At 37.0% G+C, this 20,167-nt stretch overlaps 1 protein-coding gene across 1 annotated transcript in view; it reads right to left on the bottom strand.

Annotated features, from left to right (window-relative positions):
* Nucleotides 1–415: 415 nt before the first annotated feature.
* FAM3D (FAM3 metabolism regulating signaling molecule D) overlaps nt 416–20,167 on the bottom strand; it is a 50,348-nt gene continuing 30,596 nt past the window's right edge. The window contains exons 6-8 of the mRNA XM_053688981.1: nt 13,589–13,673; nt 10,778–10,904; nt 416–867 (exon numbers count right to left, since the gene is read on the bottom strand). Of these exons, the coding sequence (XP_053544956.1) occupies nt 778–867; nt 10,778–10,904; nt 13,589–13,673 (302 nt within the window). The 3' untranslated portion in view covers nt 416–777. The remainder of the gene's footprint in view (nt 868–10,777; nt 10,905–13,588; nt 13,674–20,167) is intronic.

The following is a 20,167-nucleotide window of genomic DNA, read 5'->3' as shown; positions in this document are numbered from 1 at the left end:
TCTATTTCCACTCCCCCTTTATCATGTGACAGCCATCAGCCAATCACAAATGCATATACGTATATGCTGTGAATTCTTGCACATGCTCAGTAGGAGCTGGTGACTCAAAAAGTGTAAATATAAAAAGACTGTGCACATTTTGTTAATGGAAGTAAATTGGAAAGTTGTTTAAAATTGCATGCTGTATCTAAATCATGACAGTTTAATTTTGACTTGAGTGTCCCTTTAAGTTAGATTTAGTAGTATAAATATGATCAACATAAAATTATTTTGTGAGTGCTTGATATGGATTTTTTGTAATCTGCATTAAATATGCCTCATTTTTAAAGGAGAGCTGACATCTGTCCTTATCATGTGTTGTTTTGCTTTGAAAATGATCAATATATGTTTTATACAACTTGATTTAGACTCCATGTTGTTTTTATCACCATTTTTTATTTTAAAAAGCCAACAGTCATCCATTCTGTAACACGTGACATCCTTGAATAATAAAACCCCCAATGATTTTATGACAAAGCTCTTTCTGACATTTTATGACATCTTTCTCCCAGACCCCTTGCCATTCCTGTTTATTAAATAAAAGAATATGTACATAGCATATAAATAATCTGGCTCTAGATTCCACTAGACAGTTCAAGATGTAAAAAGTCCTCAAGTACGGCACCACTGTCTTTGGTTGGAAATATCAAGTAGTTTTGGGGCATTTTGGTGAAAAAGAATTGCCCTCAGAAGAATGTAATTTAGCATCAAGTGCAAACTAAAATAAAAAAAATGTCCTTAGATTTTCTTTTGTGGGACACAGCCTTCCATTTCAATAACCTCAGGCCATCCATCATATTTGTTTGTTTCTTTGTCATTCTTGATGTGCTATAAAGAAGAATAAAACAATTATTTATACATTATAGTAATAATCATGAACAACCTACAGACCACCATACAAGTTGGGTAATTTACAATCTTAATAGATGGAATTAGCTTGAAAGAAACACCATGTTTGGGAAGGACTCTAGGATTCTAGAAGAATGATCATCACCTTCTGAACTTCAGTAACTTTATGCGTCATCTGTGTTACTGATAGGGATGGGCGAATGTTTCGCAACATTCGAAAAATGAAACGAATTTTAACACATTCGTTCGTTCAAATCAAATTTCGAATGTTTACATAACATTCTAACATTTGATTTTCGAATGTTCGGTTTCGAATTTTACGATTACATTCGGAAATATTTGTTTAGAAAAATTTGAATTTATATTTGTAATAGTATGTCTAATGCTTTCTTTAAATGTAATATTCTAATTATGCAATATTCGAATTTGAAAAATTTGAATTTATATGTTTGTAATAGTATTTCTAATGCTTTCTTTAAATGTAATATTCGAATTATGCAATATTCTATATAGAAACATTCGAAATTATATATTTGTATCTATTATGTATCAATTTACTAGATTCACTCCCTACCACATGAACTATTGAACTTCTGAATAGTATTTGTTAAAAAGAATGCTAAATTCAAAATTTCAAAATTCAAAATCGAATGTGGACATTCGATATAATTATAACCATTCGAATTCGAAAGTGACATTCGAAAACTCTAAATAGCGTTCGATTAAAGAATTCGTTCTTATCAACATTCGGATTTATAAATCAAATTTTGGCAATAACATTCGTTCTAACATTCGAATTCAGAAAGTTATACATTCGCCCATCCCTAGTTACTGACAGAAGAGACACACTCAACATAGCTTATAGAATAGGAAGTAGAGAGTAGCAAAAATTGTTAGACAGCAAAAATATCTTGGGGTCCATCCGATAAAAATCGTCGCCCGCAAAAGCCGGCGACGCCAATATTTGTGCGGGTTTGGTATCACATATACGGCGTAACCTAGAAGTTACGCGCGTATATTTCTGCCGTCGCCCGTAGTTTTTTGGGCTATAGGCAGGTATACCAAACCAGCGCAGTTTGGTATCCAATATGCAGCGTAAGGACTTACGTGGCGAAAATGGAGAAAACTTACTCCATTTTCACCTCGCCACAAAAAGCAGCCGTAAGAAGCCTTACGCTGACTATTGGAGCCCCGTAACTCCCTAAACTGGCTGCTAAAATAAACCTAACATCTAACGCATGCGCAATGTCTATCTCCCTGTCAACCACGATCTTCTAAAATAAACCTAACACCTAACGCCTGCGCAATGTCTATCTACCTGTCAACCGCGATCCCCCCCCCCCGAAATCCCTAATAAAGTTATTAACCCCTAAACCGCCGCTCCCGGACCCCGCCGCCATCTACATAAACTAACCCCCTACTGTGAGCCCCTAAAACCGCCGCCATCTACCTTATCTATCCCCTAATTAGAACCCCTTACACCGCTGTCATCTACCTTATCTATCCCCTAATCTGACCCCTTACACCGCCGCCACCTATATAAAAATTATTAACCCCTAATCTAATCCCCTATACCGCCGTCAGCTATATTAATATTATTAACCCCTAATGTAAGCCCCTTACACCGCCGCCATCTCTATTAAAATGATTAACCCCTAATTTAATCTACCTACCCCCGCCGCCAGCTATATTATCTATATTAACCCTAAGTATATTATAGTTAATATAGGTATTACATTATATATATTAACTATATTAACCCTAATTATATTAGGGTTAATATAGTTAATATAGTTACTATAGTATTTATATTAACTATATTAACTCTATCTAACCCTAACACCCCTAACTAAATTTATATTAAATTAATCTAATTCATTTATAAACTAAAATATTCCTATTTAAATCTAAATACTTACCTATAAAATAAACCCTAAGATAGCTACAATATAATTAATAATTACATTGTAGCTATGTTAGGGTTAATATTTATTTTACAGGTAAATTGTTAATTATTTTAACTAGGTATAATAGCTATTAAATAGTTATTAACTATTTAATATCTACCTAGTTAAAATAATTACCCAATTACCTGTAAAATAAATCCTAACCTAAGTTACAAATACACCTACACTATCAATAAATTAAATAAACTACAAACATCTATCTAAAAATACAATTAAATTAACTAAACTAAATTACAAAAAAAAAAAAAACACTAAATTACAAAAAATAAAAAAAAGATTACAAGATTTTTAAGCTAATTACACCTATTCTAAGCCCCCTAATAAAATAATAAACCCCCAAAATAAAAAAAATCCCCTGCCCTATTCTAAATTAAAAAAATTTCAAAGCTCTTTACCTTACCAGGGCCTTTTGTGGGGCATGCCCCAAAGAATTCAGCTCTTTTGCATACAAATACAATACCCCCCCCCCCATTACAACCCACCACCCACATACCCCTATTCTAAAACCACCCAAACCCCCCTTAAAAAAGCCTAACACTACCCCCCTGAAGATCTCCCTACCTTGTCTTCACCACACCGGGCCGAACTCCTGATCCGATCCGGGCGATGTCTTCCTCCAAGCGGCAAAGAAGAATTCTTCCTCCGGCGATGTCTTCCTCCAAGCGGCAAAGAAGAATTCTTCCTCCGGCGATGTCTTCCTCCAAGCGGCAGCAAAGTCTTCATTCTTCCGGCAGCATCTTCAATCTTCTTTCTTCGCTCCGCCGCCGCGGAGCATCCATCCCGGACGACGACTAAACGACGAATGAGGTACCTTTAAATGACGTCATCCAAGATGGCGTCCGCCGAATTCCGATTGGCTGATAGGATTCTATCAGCCAATCGGAATTAAGTTAGAAAAATCTGATTGGCTGATTGAATCAGCCAATCAGATTCAAGTTCAATCCGATTGGCTGATCCAATCAGCCAATCAGATTGAGCTCGCATTCTATTGGCTGATCGGAACAGCCAATAGAATGCGAGCTCAATCTGATTGGCTGATTGGATCAGCCAATCGGATTGAACTTGAATCTGATTGGCTGATTCAATCAGCCAATCAGATTTTTCTAACTTAATTCCGATTGGCTGATAGAATCCTATCAGCCAATCGGAATTCGGCGGACGCCATCTTGGATGACGTCATTTAAAGGTACCTCATTCGTCGTTCAGTCGTCGTCCGGGATGGATGCTCCGCGGCGGCGGAGCGAAGAAAGAAGATTGAAGATGCCGCCGGAAGAATGAAGACTTTGCTGCCGCTTGGAGGAAGACGTCGCCGGAGGAAGAATTCTTCTTTGCCGCTTGGAGGAAGACATCGCCCGGATCGGATCAGGAGTTCGGCCCGGTGTGGTGAAGACAAGGTAGGGAGATCTTCAGGGGGGTAGTGTTAGGCTTTTTTATGGGGGGGTTTGGGTGGTTTTAGAATAGGGGTATGTGGGTGGTGGGTTGTAATGGGGGGGGGGGGGTATTGTATTTGTATGCAAAAGAGCTGAATTCTTTGGGGCATGCCCCACAAAAGGCCCTTTTAAGGGCTGGTAAGGTAAAGAGCTTTGAATTTTTTTTAATTTAGAATAGGGCAGGGAATTTTTTTTATTTTGGGGGTTTATTATTTTATTAGGGGGCTTAGAATAGGTGTAATTAGCTTAAAAATCTTGTAATCTTTTTTTTATTTTTTGTAATTTAGTGTTTGTTTGTTTTTGTAATTTAGTTTAGTTAATTTAATTGTATTTTTAGATAGATGTTTGTAGTTTATTTAATTTATTGATAGTGTAGGTGTATTTGTAACTTAGGTTAGGATTTATTTTACAGGTAATTGGGTAATTATTTTAACTAGGTAGATATTAAATAGTTAATAACTATTTAATAGCTATTATACCTAGTTAAAATAATTAACAATTTACCTGTAAAATAAATATTAACCCTAACATAGCTACAATGTAATTATTAATTATATTGTAGCTATCTTAGGGTTTATTTTATAGGTAAGTATTTAGATTTAAATAGGAATATTTTAGTTTATAAATGAATTAGATTAATTTAATATAAATTTAGTTAGGGGTGTTAGGGTTAGATAGAGTTAATATAGTTAATATAAATACTATAGTAACTATATTAACTATATTAACCCTAATATAATTAGGGTTAATATAGTTAATATATATAATGTAATACCTATATTAACTATAATATACTTAGGGTTAATATAGATAATATAGCTGGCGGCGGGGTAGGTAGATTAAATTAGGGGTTAATCATTTTAATAGAGATGGCGGCGGTGTAAGGGGCTTACATTAGGGGTTAATAATTTTAATATAGATGGCGGCGGTGTTAGGGGCTCACTTTAGGGGGTTATAGATATAATGTAGCTGGTGGCGGGGTACGGGAGCGACGGTTTAGGGGTTAATAACTTTATTAGGTTGCGGCGTGGGTACGGGAGCGGCGGTTTAGGGGTTAATAGCTTTTTTATTGTTAGGATAGTGAGGGGGGATAGCGGATAGAGGGTTAGACGTGTCGGGCTATGTTAGGGAGGCGTGTTAGACCTGTCGGGCTATGTTTAGGAGGCGACAGTGCGGGTGATTTAGACTTTAGTCAGGTTTTATAGGCGCCGGCAGTTTCTAACGTGGCGCAAGTCACTGGCGACTCCAAAAATCTGTACTTACGCAGATTTCTGGACATCGCTGGTTTGTGAGACTTGCGCCACTTTAGCAAGTGACGGCGCCGCATATTGGATGGCTCTAGTTGCGAGCTGAAACTGCGGGCGACGTGGGTTCCCTCGCTTGTGCCGCAAACTGCGATCTATATCGGATCGCGCCCCTTATTTTTACTATGCAAACATTTCTACTGATGTCTTCTAGGCTGAATCACCTATTTAAAAACTACAAAATACACAAACCAATTCCAAAAACATTTTTATTAAACGTACTGAAGTATTCCTGTTTTGTTTTTTTTTTAAATAAAAATATGACTTTTTTAAACCCAAGACTTCTAATTCAGTAAGGCTTTCTATTTTATTTTAGATTCCTATAGGGCTTTCCACAAAGCTGCAACCTGTCTTTGTAATTCAGACAGAGCATATAATTTTATAAAACTGTCCAATTTACTTCTATTATGTCATTTTCTTCATTCTCTTGGTATCCTTTGTTGAAGGAGCAGCAAACACCTGCGATAAACCCCTTTTTGCTTGTGTGTAACTTAGCGCTCCACTCGTAATCTAACCCTAATTTAAAGGGACAGTCAACACCAGAATTTTTGTTGTTTAAAAAGGTATTCCCCAGTTTTGCATAACCAACACAGTTATAATACACGTTTTCCGCTGTAATTACCTTGTATCTATGCCTCTGCAAACTGCCCCCTTATTTCAGTTCTTTTGACAGACTTGCATTTTTACCCAATCAGTGCTCACTCCTAGGAGCTTCACGTGCCTGAGCTCAATGTTATCTATATGAAACACATGAACTAACTCCCTCTAGTGGGGAAAAACTGTCAAAATGCTTTCAGATTAGAGGCGGCCTTCAAGGTCTAAGAAATTAGCATATGAACCTCCTAGGTTTAGCTTTCAACTAAGAATACCAAGAGAACAAAGCAAAATTTGTAATAAAAGTAAATTGGAAAGTTGTTTAAAATTGCATACCCTATTTAAATCATGAAAGTTTTTTTTTACTTAACTATCCCTTTAATGCTATATAGAATAAAGTATTCAAATTGAAAAAAATAGGCTGAGCACAATGGGCAGATTGATATTTAAAAATTATATAAGTTGTTAGGGATAATTTTAACTCATTTGTTCATTTGCTTCAAATTTTGAATCTTTGTACAACATTCTAACACTAGTTTTTTCTAATAGTATTTCTAATGCTCTCTTTAAATGTAATATTCAATTCAAAATTTTCTAATTAAAATATTGCAAAATTTGAATCGAATTATACAATATGCAAATTAGATTATTTTTTTTAAAGGGACATGAAACACATTTTTTTTCTTTCAGGATTTAGAAAGAGCATGCAATTTTAAACAACTTTATAATTTACTTCTATTATCTAATTTGCTTAATTCTCTTGATATGCTTGGCTGAAAAGCATATCTAGATATGCTCAGTAGCTGCTGATTGGTAGATGCACATATAGGCCTCTTCTGATTGGCTCACCCATGTGCATTGCTATTTCTTCAGCAAAGGATATCTAAAGAATGAAGCAAATTTAGATAATAGAAGTAATTTGGAAAGTTATTTAAAATTGTATTCTCTACCTGAATCATGAAAGATTTTTTTGGTGTTTAGTGTCCCTTTAAGCAATATAGTTGTAATATTTCTAATGCTGTCTTTAAATGTAATATTCGAGTTATGCAATATTCTAAATAGACGACTTTTAAATCAATATATTTATATCTATTATGTATCATTTTACTAAACCACATGAACTTTTTTTTACATATTCACGTGTATCATTACATGCATGATAGAAAATGTGGAAATCTGACCATTATGACCATAATATAAGATATTAATCTCAAAACTAGAGACATAGGAACTTCTGAATAGTATTTGTTAAATCGAATGTTACATTAGACTTTTCGAATATGGATATTCAATCTAATTATGAACAATCAAAAATTAAAATAACATTAAAAAACCAGGAATAAAATTTGATTACAAAATTTTAATGGATTTTCGTTCTTATCAAAATTTGATTGTCCAAAATGAATGTCCACAGGACTTATTCGATCTACCAAGCGAATTGTACTTTCATCACATTTGCGATGAGGACAAAATAAATAATGAAAGTTCATTGCAAAGTTCTTTTACATATAATTAAACATTATATAGATGTACAAAACCCTTTGTCCAAACTGGTTGGGGACTGGAAAATGATTGGAATTAGGAATATTTAAATATTTGCATCTGTAAAATCTTGGAGAGGGGATGGGACCAAGTGTAAATCAAAATATCTTATGTCCTTTAATCAATAATTACATGTCATAATACATCTTATACATGCAACCTAAAGGTAGTTTTTTTGTTGTTGTTTTTTTTATAATTATTAATACTATTGTATACATTAAAGAGTATATTGAAGAGTATAAAGGTTATGACGTACTGGTGGGGGGGAAATGGAAATTGTAAATAATTAATAATAAAAAAAGAAATAGTAATGAAAAGGTCTGGATTTCAGAATAATTCTGGATTTGGGTATTTGTACCTATATTATAATGTCAAAGTTTCCACTGTCCCTTTAACAAGCCAGGATTGCTTCCTCCAAATTAGGTAACTGGTACAGGCAAATTTAGCTATTAAAAACAGTTGCAGCAAACAAGATCTTAATCTGTTGAGAAAGCTTTCACACTTTGCTTGCATGGTAATTTTTTTGGCAACACAACACAGAAGTTTTGTAATTACAGGGAACCAGATTACAGGGCCCATTAATTATTGCTAGGCCTTGCGTTGTCAATAAAGCAGCACTTGAGATCACATTAAATAAAAAATAAAAGTTTCCAGAGGCATTTAAAGCGTACAAAATTATTTTTGCATGCCCCATGATCAAAATGAGACATGCAAATGTAATAGCATCTGGTAATGTCTCGATTATTGTGTGCAAAAATATACCATGCATGCAATGAACACAAAAATCAATATTTTACAATGTAGCCCTGGTATTAAAGGGATATTAAACACAATTTTGTTATTTTATGATACAGATAGAGCATACCACTTTAAACAACTTTCTAATTTATTTTTATAAACAATTTTGCTTCATTCTCTTTGTATCCTTTAATGAAGGAGCAGAAATGCACAACTTTAAGCAGCCAGTCAGGATGCTTGTCCCAGGACTTGATAGGGAGCGTATATCTGTCGTGTGCAGGCACAGTCATGTTATTTTCCTATTCAGTTTTAGGAAGTTCTATGAAATCTCATGAGATCACAGCAAAGGCAAAGCATTATCTCAGCACTGCTGATGCTGATTGGCTATTTTTTTTATTATTCAAATTGCAACTGGACAGCAGCTGAAGTATAACTGTTTACACAGCACTTACTCTGGTGAGGTGAATACATTTTAAGGTAAAATATCTTCCTTTTTTACATAGAGATGCTCAGGTGATATTTTCTTCTCAGCTTTTTACACTTATGCTGCATCACTTTCAAGTGGTTTAGCATACGAGTATTATGTCCCTTTAAGCTCTTTTTTAAACAAGCATTTTAGAAAAAGGAAAATATATAAATGTCAGACAGCTGCTGCAGAATAGCAAGTGTGTTTACTTAGCTTAAAGGGACATAAAATCCAAACATTTTTTTTTTTCATGATTCAGATAAAGAAAGTGCAACAAAAGAAGTAAATTGGAAAGTTTCACATGCTCTGTTCTCTTTATATCCTTTGCTGAAAAACTGGGATATAAGCTCAGGAGAGTGCACATTGTCTGCAGCACTATTTTGCAAGAATGTTATTAACTTGCAAAGCACTAGATGGCAGCACTTTTACCTGCATACTACCTACCTATCTCTTCAACAAAGAATACAATAAGAACAAAGATTTGATAATGGAAGTACATTTTTTTTTGTAAAAAAATTGTATGCTCTATCTCTCTGAATTTCAAAATTAGAAATGAGGGTTTAAAACATTTTTTTAAAATATTGTGTAAATCATTAAATTCTCCTTTATCATTATATGCATGATGATAAAAAAAATTGGAAATTTAACCATTATGACCAAAATATAAGATATTAATTTCGACTAGACAAATGACCTGTGTAGGTATCTGGCAGTTTGAAGGCTTATGTTGAATTTTAGTGATGTGTTGTGTTATTGGGGAATCAGATGTCAAATAGAGGTGTTCTGTACAGGTGTAAGCCCTTAAAATGCACCCTGCTGACTTATCAAGGTTAACCCTGCCACATATATGTCCCTAATTGGATTTAACAGATAATGACTGCCAAACAATGCATTTTATGCTAATACTATGAAAGTGGCTAGCATTGTTGTGAGCCAACTAAAGCCCAGATTGGCTCCTTCAAATAAGGCAATAGTGGCTGGAGTTTGATTATTGAAAAAACGATTGTGCTAAAAACTATGTTAATTTGTTTTTAAAATGTTCAGACTTCGTCATTAAAGAGACATGAAACACCCAAAATTGATTTTATGAATCAGATAGAGATTACAATTTAAAACAACATTCCAATTTACTTCTACTATCTCATTTGCTTCATTCTTTAGGTATCCTTTGTTGAAGAAATAGCAATATATATGGGTGAACTAATCTCACGAGGCATCTATGTGCAGCCACCAATCAGCAGCTACTGAACCTATTTATAAATGATTTTCAACAAAGCATATCAAAGGAATGAAGAAAATTAGATAATGGAAGTATTTGAAAGTTTTTTAAAATTGCATGCTCTTTCTAAATCACAAATGAAAAAAAATTGGGTTTCATGTCCCTTTATGCTATTCTATAGTAACACACACACACAAAAAGTCTTGTTATTATATGTTGTTTATTGTCCCTTTTTGACAGATCACCAGTGCATATCATCCACCTATGGTTCCTTAAAGGGACATAAAAGCCAAACTTTTTCTCTCATGATTTAGAAAGAACATGCAATTTTAAACAATTTTCCAATGTAATTATTTTATCAAATTTGCTTTATTCTCTTGATATCCTTTGTTTTAAAGCATATCTAAATATGCTCAGTAGCTGCTGATTGGTTGCTGCACATAGATGCCTCGTGTGATTGGCTCACCCATGTGCATTGCTATTTCTTCAACAAAGGATATCTAAAGAATGAAGCAAATTAGATAACAGTAGCAAATTGGGATGTTGTTTAAAATTCTATTCTCCATCTGAATCATGAAAGAAACATTTTGGGTTTCATGTCCCTTTAATTTCATTATTTAAAAATGTACCTGCTCAAAGGGAGATTTTGCCTTAAGACCTTTTCCTCCAAGGAAGATCCAGCTGTCTCGAAATCCCAGTTTCTTTGCATAACTGCTTCCAAAACCGGTAAACATGTCCCTTGTTTCATCGTCCAGTCTAAAAGGAAGCACACATTTTGTCACTATACATGTACATGGTGCCTAGTCTACTGTTTTGTTTGCTTGTTGATGTTTTTTTTTTTTTTTGATAAAAATCTATTTCGAAATCAGCTAAATAGCTAATTTAACAATGTTTATTAGGCATGTGCATTCATTAGTTACAAAACGAATATTCAAATGAATGCACCATCAAAATATAAAGGGTCAGTCTACTCCAGAATTTTTATTGTTTTAAAAAGATAGATAATCCCTTTATTACCCATTCCCCAGTTTTTCATAACCAACACAGTTATATTTATATACTTTTTACCTTTGTGATTACCTTGTATCTAAGCATCTGCAGACTACCCTTTTATTTCAGTTCTTTTGACAGACTAGCATTTAAGGGGACACTGAACCCAAATTTTTTCTTTCATGATTTAGATAGAGCATGCAATTTTAAGCAATTTTCTAATTTACTCATATTATCATTTTTTTCTTTGTTCTCATGCTATCTTTATTTGAAAAAGAAGGCATCTAAGCTAAGGATCCAGCAAATTGTTTGTTCAGAACCATTGACAGCACTAGTATATTGGTGCTGTCCAATCAGCAAGGACAACACAGTTTGTTCACAAAAAAATGGGCCGGCATCTAAACTTACATTCTTGCTTTTCAAATAAGCATACCAAGAGAATGAAGAAAATTTGATAATAGGAGTAAATTAGAAAGTTGTTTAAAATTGCATGCTCTATCTGAATCACAAAAGAAAATGTTTGGGTTCAGTGTCCCTTTAAGCCAATCAGTGCTAAATCCTAGGTAACTCCACAGGTGTGAGCACAATGTTATCTATATGGCTCATATTAGACATGTGCAATTCGGTTCGGTTCGATACGGAAATTCGGCAAATTCGGATTGAACCGAATTTCCGTATTAGTTCGGATTTATTTGGTAAATTCGGATGGACATGGATTACACTAGTATTGTACAGTATATTAGGTTATATCACTCTGCTATGGGTTACACCTAATATACAGTACATAATACTAGTCTAATACACAGCACACATACCGAAATTCCGAATTTCCGAAACAAACCGAATCCAGCTGAATTTTTTCGAATCCGAATGAATCCAAAACGAATCCGAAACAAATTCATTCGAAGTTTTCCGAATTCGAATAGATCCGAAATGAAATTCGAAAACCTCCGAATCGATCCGAACCAAAACAAATTTTTTGATCATGCACATATCTAGCTCATATGAACTAACGCCCTCTAACTGTGAAAAACTGTCAAATGCATTCAGATAAGAGGGGCCTTCAAGGGTTTAGAAATTAACATATGAGCCTACCTAGGTTTATCTTTCAACTAAGAATACCAAGAGTACAAAGCAAATTCGATAATAAAAGTAAATTGGAAAGTTGTAGTGTCCTATCTGAATCATGAAAGTTTATTTTTGACTAGACTATCCCTTTAAAGAAAACAAAGATATACTGAGGAAATGTGTCAGTATTCTTTAAATGACCTTTTATGGGTTAAATACTTATGTCTAGCACACTAGAAAACCAAGATAATCCAACACTTCTGCACAGAGCCTCAGGCCGCTCTAATAGACGGCTTAGCACCGCAGATCCCAGGGCCTGTGCTTAAGAACTTCCTCCATTCATGTAGGCCCTGGTTTCAGCCGTGCTAAGCCTTCTATTTCTCTGTGAGAAAGGGAGCAAAAGGACAATTTACAATTATTTACCAAAAACAAATGTAAATGTTCCATGAATATTTAGTATTCATTTATTTTAAACCAAAACGAATACCAAATAGTGCAGCAGATGAATATTTGGAAAACTCATTTTTCAGAATATTCATTCTAAAAAAATGTGGACAAACCAAACTTTTCGCTGCGGCACAAGTATAAAATTTAACAGGTAACATATAGTTATAAAGTTAAAATAAATACAAGACAATAATCTATATTAAAGGGACAGTCAACACCAAAATCGGTATTGTTAAAAAGGATAGACAATACCATTACTACCCATTCCTTAGCTTTGCATTGTTATATTAATATACTTTATAACATTTAAACCTTTAAATTTCTGCCTGTTTCTAAGTCACTAAAGACACCCTCTTATCACATGCTTTTTTTATTTGCGTTTCACAACAGGAGACTGTAGTTCATGTGTGCCATATATATAACATTTTGCTCACGTCTGTGGCGTTATTTGAGAGTCAGCACAACACAGCACTAATTGGCTAAAAGGCAAGTCAATAGATAATAAATAAAAAGTCATGTGATCAGGGGGCTGTTAGAAGATGCTTAGATACTGATTGGCTAAAATGCAAGTCTTTCAAAAGAACTGAAATCAGGGGCATTTCTGCACGCTTTAGTGTATATTCAATTATTTGTATAGGCAGTTAAAGAATTGGTAAACATGAAAAATAAATAAGATGCTTTAGTAGTTGCCCAGTAACTCTGCTGTAAAAAGCAGTGGTTATGACAATTTTCAGTTCATAGCATGGAGCAGAAATACATGCATCTTTCAGTGCTTCAAATATAGTAAAAATTATTTTTATGTCTGCTGTCCCTTTAAACAGTCCAGCCCTAATTTGTTAGCTATAAATAAATGTATTCTAACTTATTTCAATGTACAGTAGAAAAAGACAAAATGCATCTAAGTGACATGCATTGATTTGTATCCAGTTACTTACTTTGTTGCTGGATCATCATATGAGGCTATTAATACAAAGGTACCATCTTGTGTAGGCTTCAGAAAATCTTTAACTTCTTTTACGTCTTTAAAAACAAAGAAAAATACATATATTGAAATAGTAAAGTTACAGTAAATATAGTAGATTTGGGATAATAAACAAATACAAGATAACAAGACAATGTAATAGTACTTAGCCTGAGCTTCAAATGAGTACTAGATTTGTTTTAAACAAATTTCAAAGTTATGTCTATATCCACTCACCCTGTAATCATGTGACAGTCATCAGCCAATAACAAATGCAAATACATTCTGTGAATTCTTGCATATGCTCAGTAGGAATTTGTTACTAAAAAAAGTATGAATATAAAAAGACTGTGCACATTTTGTCAATGGAAGTAAATATGAAAGTTGTTTAAAATTGCATGCTCTAGCTGAATCATGAAAATTGTATTTTGACTTGAGTGTCCCTTGAAGTCAAGTTCAAGGCCACCATCTTTATTTTTACCTACAAGTTTCTGATATTTTGCTGGACTTTGTACTCAATAATGTACATCCTAAATAAAAATAAATTTATACCATTGTCCGGTGTGCGAGTCTAGTGTATCCTACCTATCAACTTGCTCTTCAGTAAGAGCATATCATTAGCAGCCGTGTCAATAAAATCAATGTGCTAAGGAGTAATCCTCCACCACAGAAGTTATAGAACTCCAAATAGTGCCAAAATAAATCTCTCACCACTAGATAGCAGAGTGACACCATAAAGAATTCCTTAAAAGCTTTGTTTTATGAGATGAAAAACCAGACCTATTTTTCGAGTCATTAAAATGCGCATGCACCATTTTTCTCAAGAGATTACTGGGCTATTTCTCCAATATTTTTTTCAAAATTGTATTACATTAGTTTGTATTAAAAAAAAGGTACCAGATTGTTGTTCTATTTGTACTTTACAACCCAATTATATCCATTTATCGCTCCTTTTAATTGTAGCTTGCAATCCCCAACTACTACAGCCCCCCAGGAAATATCCTGGTATGCCAGTCCAGCTTTACATATAAAAACATAAGAATATATTAAAAACAAGCCAAATGTCCAACAATATTTTGGTCAAACAGTATTCAGTAAGTCATATGCATTTTGGGGCTTAGGCTTTGCCCATGATCATTTAAACATGTACTTTTATTATATTATATAATATAAAGTACTTTCAGCTAATGATCATTGGTTGATGGGTACAAATGCAACAGAAAGTACAAAACTGATATTTTTAATGTATAATTAAAGGGACATTAAACCCATTTTTTTTCTTTCATTATTCAGATAGAGAATACCATTTTAAACAACTTTCTAATTTACTTCTATTATCTAATTTGCTTCATTCTTTTGATATTCTTTCCTGAAAAGCATATCTAGATAGGCTCAGTAGCTTCTGATTGGTGGCTGCACATATATGCCTCATGTGATTGGCTGATCCGTGTGCATTGCTATTTCTTTAACTAAGGATATCTAAAGAATAAAGCAATTTAGATAATAGAAGTAAATTGGAATGTTGTTTAAAATTGTATTCTGTGTCTGAATTATGAAAGAACATTTTTTGGGTTTAATGTCCCTTTAAACAACTTTTAATTTACTTTTTATCAGTTAAAAGAATAAAAATAGCATGTTGAAATCTTGATTTTTATATGGATGACAGAATTTTTGCCAATGGCCCTTTAATTTGCATTGGCAAAGGTATTTTAAATGAAAGTTTGAATTTTAAACAGCTACAAATATACAAATGTGCCCAAAATAACACCACCAATATAACTGTAACCAGAACTGCCAAAAATGTGAAAATAACTGGACCAAGGCTGTGATGTCAAAAGGAGGAGAGACCTTACAGGGACATACAGCTCACATTTGTTATTTAATGATTCAGAAAGAGCATGTGATTTTAAACAAGTTTCCAATTTACTTATTTTTAATTTGCTTCCTTCTCTTGTTATCCTTTGCTGACAGGTTTATCTAGGAAATTTCAGGAGCAGCAGAGAACCTAGGTTCTAGCTACTGATTGGTGGCTGCATATATATACAGTGGGGGGGAAAAGTATTTAGTCAGCCACCAATTGTGCAAGTTCTCCCACTTAAGAAGATGAGAGAGGCCTGTAATTTTCATCATAGTATACCTCAACTATGAGAGACAAAATATGGAAACAAATCCAGACAATCACATTGTCTGATTTGGAAAGAATTTATTTGCAAATTATGGTGGAAAATAAGTATTTGGTCAATATCAAAAGTTCATCTCAATACTTTGTTATATATCCTTTGTTGGCAATTACAGAGGTCAAACGTTTTCTGTAAGTCTTCACAAGGTTGTCACACACTGTTGCTGGTATGTTGGCCCATTCCTTCATGCAGATCTCCTCTAGAGCAGTGATGTTTTGGGGCTGTCGCTGGGCAACACAGACTTTCAACTCCCTCCAAATGTTTTCTATGGGGTTGAGATCTGGAGACTGGCTAGGCCACTCCAGGACCTTGAAATGCTTCTTACGAAGCCCCTCCTTCATTGCCCGGGTGGTGTGTTTGGGATCATTGTCATGCTGAAAGACCCAGCCATGTTTCATCTTCAATGCCCTTGCTGATGGAAGGAGGTTTGCACTCAAAATCTCACGATACATGGCCCCATTCATTCTTTCATGTACACGGATCAGTCGTCCTGTTCCCTTTGCAGAGAAACAGCCCCAAAGCATGATGTTGCATCCCCCATGCTTCACAGTAGGTATGGTGTTCTTTGGTTGCAACTCAGCATTCTCTCTCCTCCAAACACGACGAGTTGTGTTCCTACCAGACAGTTCTACTTTGGTTTCATCTGACCATATGACATTCTCCCAATCCACTTCTGGATCATCCAAATGCTCTCTAGCATACTTCAGACGGGCCCTGACATGTACTGGCTTAAGCAGGGGGACAAGTCTGGCACTGCAGGATCTGAGTCCATGGCGGCGTAGTGTGTTACTGATGGTAGCCTTTGTTACGTTGGTCGCTCTCTGCAGGTCATTCACTAGGTCCCCCCGTGTGGTTCTGGGATGTTTGCTCACCGTTCTTGTGATCATTTTGACCCCACTGGGTGAGATCTTGCGTGGAGCCCCAGATCGAGGGAAATTATCAGTGGTCTTGTATGTCTTCCATTTTCTAATTATTGCTCCCACAGTTGATTTCTTCACACCAAGCTGCTTGCCTATTGCAGATTCAGTCTTCCCAGCCTGGTGCAGGTCTACAATTTTGTTTCTGGTGTCCTTTGACAGCTCTTTGGTCTTCACCATAGTGGAGTTTGGAGTGTGACTGTTTGAGGTTGTGGACAGGTGTTTTTTTATACTGATAACAAGTTCAAACAGGTGCCATTAATACAGGTAATGAGTGGAGGACAGAGGAGCCTCTTAAAGAAGAAGATACAGGTCTGTGAGAGACAGAAATCTTGCTTGTTTGTAGGTGAACAAATACTTATTTTCCACCATAATTTGCAAATAAATTATTTCCAAATCAGACAATGTGATTGTCTGGATTTGTTTCCACATTTTGTCTCTCATAGTTGAAGTATACCTATGATGAAAATTCCAGAGCACTTCCTGCTCATCTGCCCACAGTCAGGTGTCTGTCAAGGACATGTTTGAGCGTAAGAAGCCAATGTCATATCTGACCACTTATAGCTGGTCTGCAAAGCATGGTCAGGGCAAGTATATCACCTACACTGCGCATTGGGTAAACCTGCTGATGGCTGACAACCATGGAATGCGTGGCTCTGCAGAGTTGGTGACACCGCCAAGACTTGCAGGCAGGCCTGCTGCCACCTCCTCTACTCCTCCTACTCCATCCTCTTCCATAACCTCCTCGGCTGAGTCCTTTTCTTCTGCTGCTGCGTCTTGCTCAACATCAACGGCACCCCCCCCAGCTCCCCAGGTACTATTCCACATCCCAGATACGGCAGTGTCACGCCGTCTTGGGGTTGACTTGCCTGAAAGCAGAGAGTCACACCGCACCAGCACTCCTGTCCGCCCTGAACGCACAGGTGGATCAGTGGCTGACTCCGCATCAACTGGAGATCTGCAAAGTGGTTTCTGACAACGGAAGTAATTTGGTGGCGGCATTGAAATTGGGCAAGTTGACACATGTGCCATGCATGGCACATGTGTGTAATCTGATCGTACAACGCTTTGTGCATAAGTACCCAGGCTTACAGGACGTCCTAAAGCAGGCCAGGAAGGTGTGTGGCCATTTCAGGCGTTCCTACATGGCCATGGCGCACTTTTCTGATATCCAGCGGCGAAACAACATGCCAGTGAGGCGCTTGATTTGCGACAGCCCGACACGTTGGAATTCAACATTCCTAATGTTCGACCGCCTGCTCCAACAAGAAAAAGCAGTTAACGAGTATTTGTATGACCGGGGTGCTAGGACAGCCTCTGGGGAGCTGGGATTTTTTTTGCCACGTTACTGGGCGCTCATGCGCAATGCCTGTAGGCTCATGCGTCCTTTTGAGGAGGTGACAAACCTAGTCAGTCGCACCGAAGGCACCATCAGCGACATCATACCATTTGTTTTCTTCCTGGAGCGTGCCCTGCGAAGAGTGCTGGATCAGGCCGTAGATGAGCGTGAAGAGGAAGAGTTGTGGTCACCATCACCACCAGAAACAGCCTTATCAGCATTGCTTGCTGGACCTGCGGCAACGCTGGAAGAGGATTGTGAGGAAGAGGAGTCAGAGGAGGAATATGGCTTTGAGGAGGAGGAAGACCAACCACAATAGGCATCCCAGGGTGCTCGTTGTCACCTATCTGGTACCTGTGGTGTTGTACGTGGCTGGGGGGAAGAAGATACCTTCAGTGAGATCACTGAGGACGAGGAACGGAACATGAGTAGCTCGGCATCCAACCTTGTGCAAATGGGGTCTTTCATGCTGTCGTGCCTGTTGAGGGACCCTCGTATAAAAAAGCTGAAGGAGAACGACTTGTACTGGGTGTCCACGCTACTAGACCCCCGGTATAAGCATAAAGTGCCTGAAATGTTACAGAATTACCGCAAGTCGGAAAGGATGCAGCAGTTCCAAAATAAATTAAAAAGTATGCTTTACACAGCGTATAAGGGTGATGTCACAGCACAACGGGAATCTAACAGGGGAAGAGGTGAAAGTAATCCTCCGACTCCCACGACGGCAAGGACAGGAGGCTTTACAGACGTGTTGTTGATGGAGGACATGCAGAGCTTTTTAAATCCTATGCATCGCCACAGCCCTTCGGGGTCCACCCTCAGAGAACGACTCGACCGACAGGTAACAGACTACCTCGCCTTAACTGCAGATCTCGACACTCTGAGGAGCGATGAACCCCTTGACTACTGGGTGTGCAGGCTTGACCTGTGGCCTGAGCTATCCTAATTTGTGATAGAACTTCTGGCCTGCCCCGCTTCAAGTGTCCTGTCAGAAAGGACCTTCAGTGCAGCAGGAGGTATTGTCACTGAGAAGAGAAGTCGCCTAGGTCAAAAAAGTCTAGATTACCTCACCTTTATTAAGATGAATGAGGGATGGATCCCGAAGGGACTGACATTGTGCGATACATTCGACTAAAAAAGGCCTGATGAGATGAGCTGCCTTGGGCTAAAAATGGTCCACACGCTGCTGTATTTTATCTTCGAATGCCGGATGACTTGCGTGACTTATCCGCCACCAACTACGGTTCAAGCCGCAATGTTTTAGGGCACTTTCTGCCTGGGAAACAAACATCAATATTTCTGGCCGCTGCTAGAGCAGCGGCTGCAACAATACCTAATTTTTCAGGCATGTGTACAATACATGCCAAATTTTTCTGGCCTCTGGTGCTGCACTGTGGCTTCAAAAACCACACCTCTCATATCTGGTGGCACAGTAGATTGCACGCGCAGTGCCCCAAATTTGAAGTAGCATCTTTTTCCATCTCCCGGTTCCTAAAATCCATGCCATATACATGTCCCCTGATAGGGGGCGTAACAGGTATTAAACTGATCAGAATAGTACTACTGAACACACCACTCATATCTGGTGGCACAGTAGATTGCACGCACAGTGCCCCAAATTTGAAGTAGGAGGACCGACCAAACATCTTTTTCCATCTCCCGGTTCCTAAAATCCATGCCATATACACGTCCCATGGCGCCGCAACTGCCTCTGGGAACCTTACCATGGGTCTCAGTACGCATGTCTTGTAAATCTCTGTCTGGGAAATGATCTATCTATCAAATCTATCTATTTATCTATCAAATCTATCTATCTATCATATCTATCAAATGTATATTGCATCTATTGATCTATCTATCTAATCTATGTATCTATCTATCTTGTGGCCGGACTGTTTTGTGACAGCCACTTGTGTTTCGGCCAAATGTCCGTCGGCTAAAAGTCCGGCCACGATTGCACGCGCAGTGCCCCAAATTTGAAGTAGGAGGACCGACCAAGCATCTTTTTCCATCTCCCGGTTCCTAAAATCCATGCCATATACACGTCCCCTGGCGCCGCAACTGCCTCTGGGAACCTTACCATGGGTCCCAGACCGCACGTCTTGTAATTCTCTGTC

This window comes from Bombina bombina, chromosome 7, assembly GCF_027579735.1.
Source record: "Bombina bombina isolate aBomBom1 chromosome 7, aBomBom1.pri, whole genome shotgun sequence".
Lineage (NCBI taxonomy): Eukaryota > Metazoa > Chordata > Amphibia > Anura > Bombinatoridae > Bombina > Bombina bombina.
The sequence above is the reverse complement of the archived record's forward strand: the minus strand, read 5'-3'. Positions and strand labels throughout refer to the sequence as shown.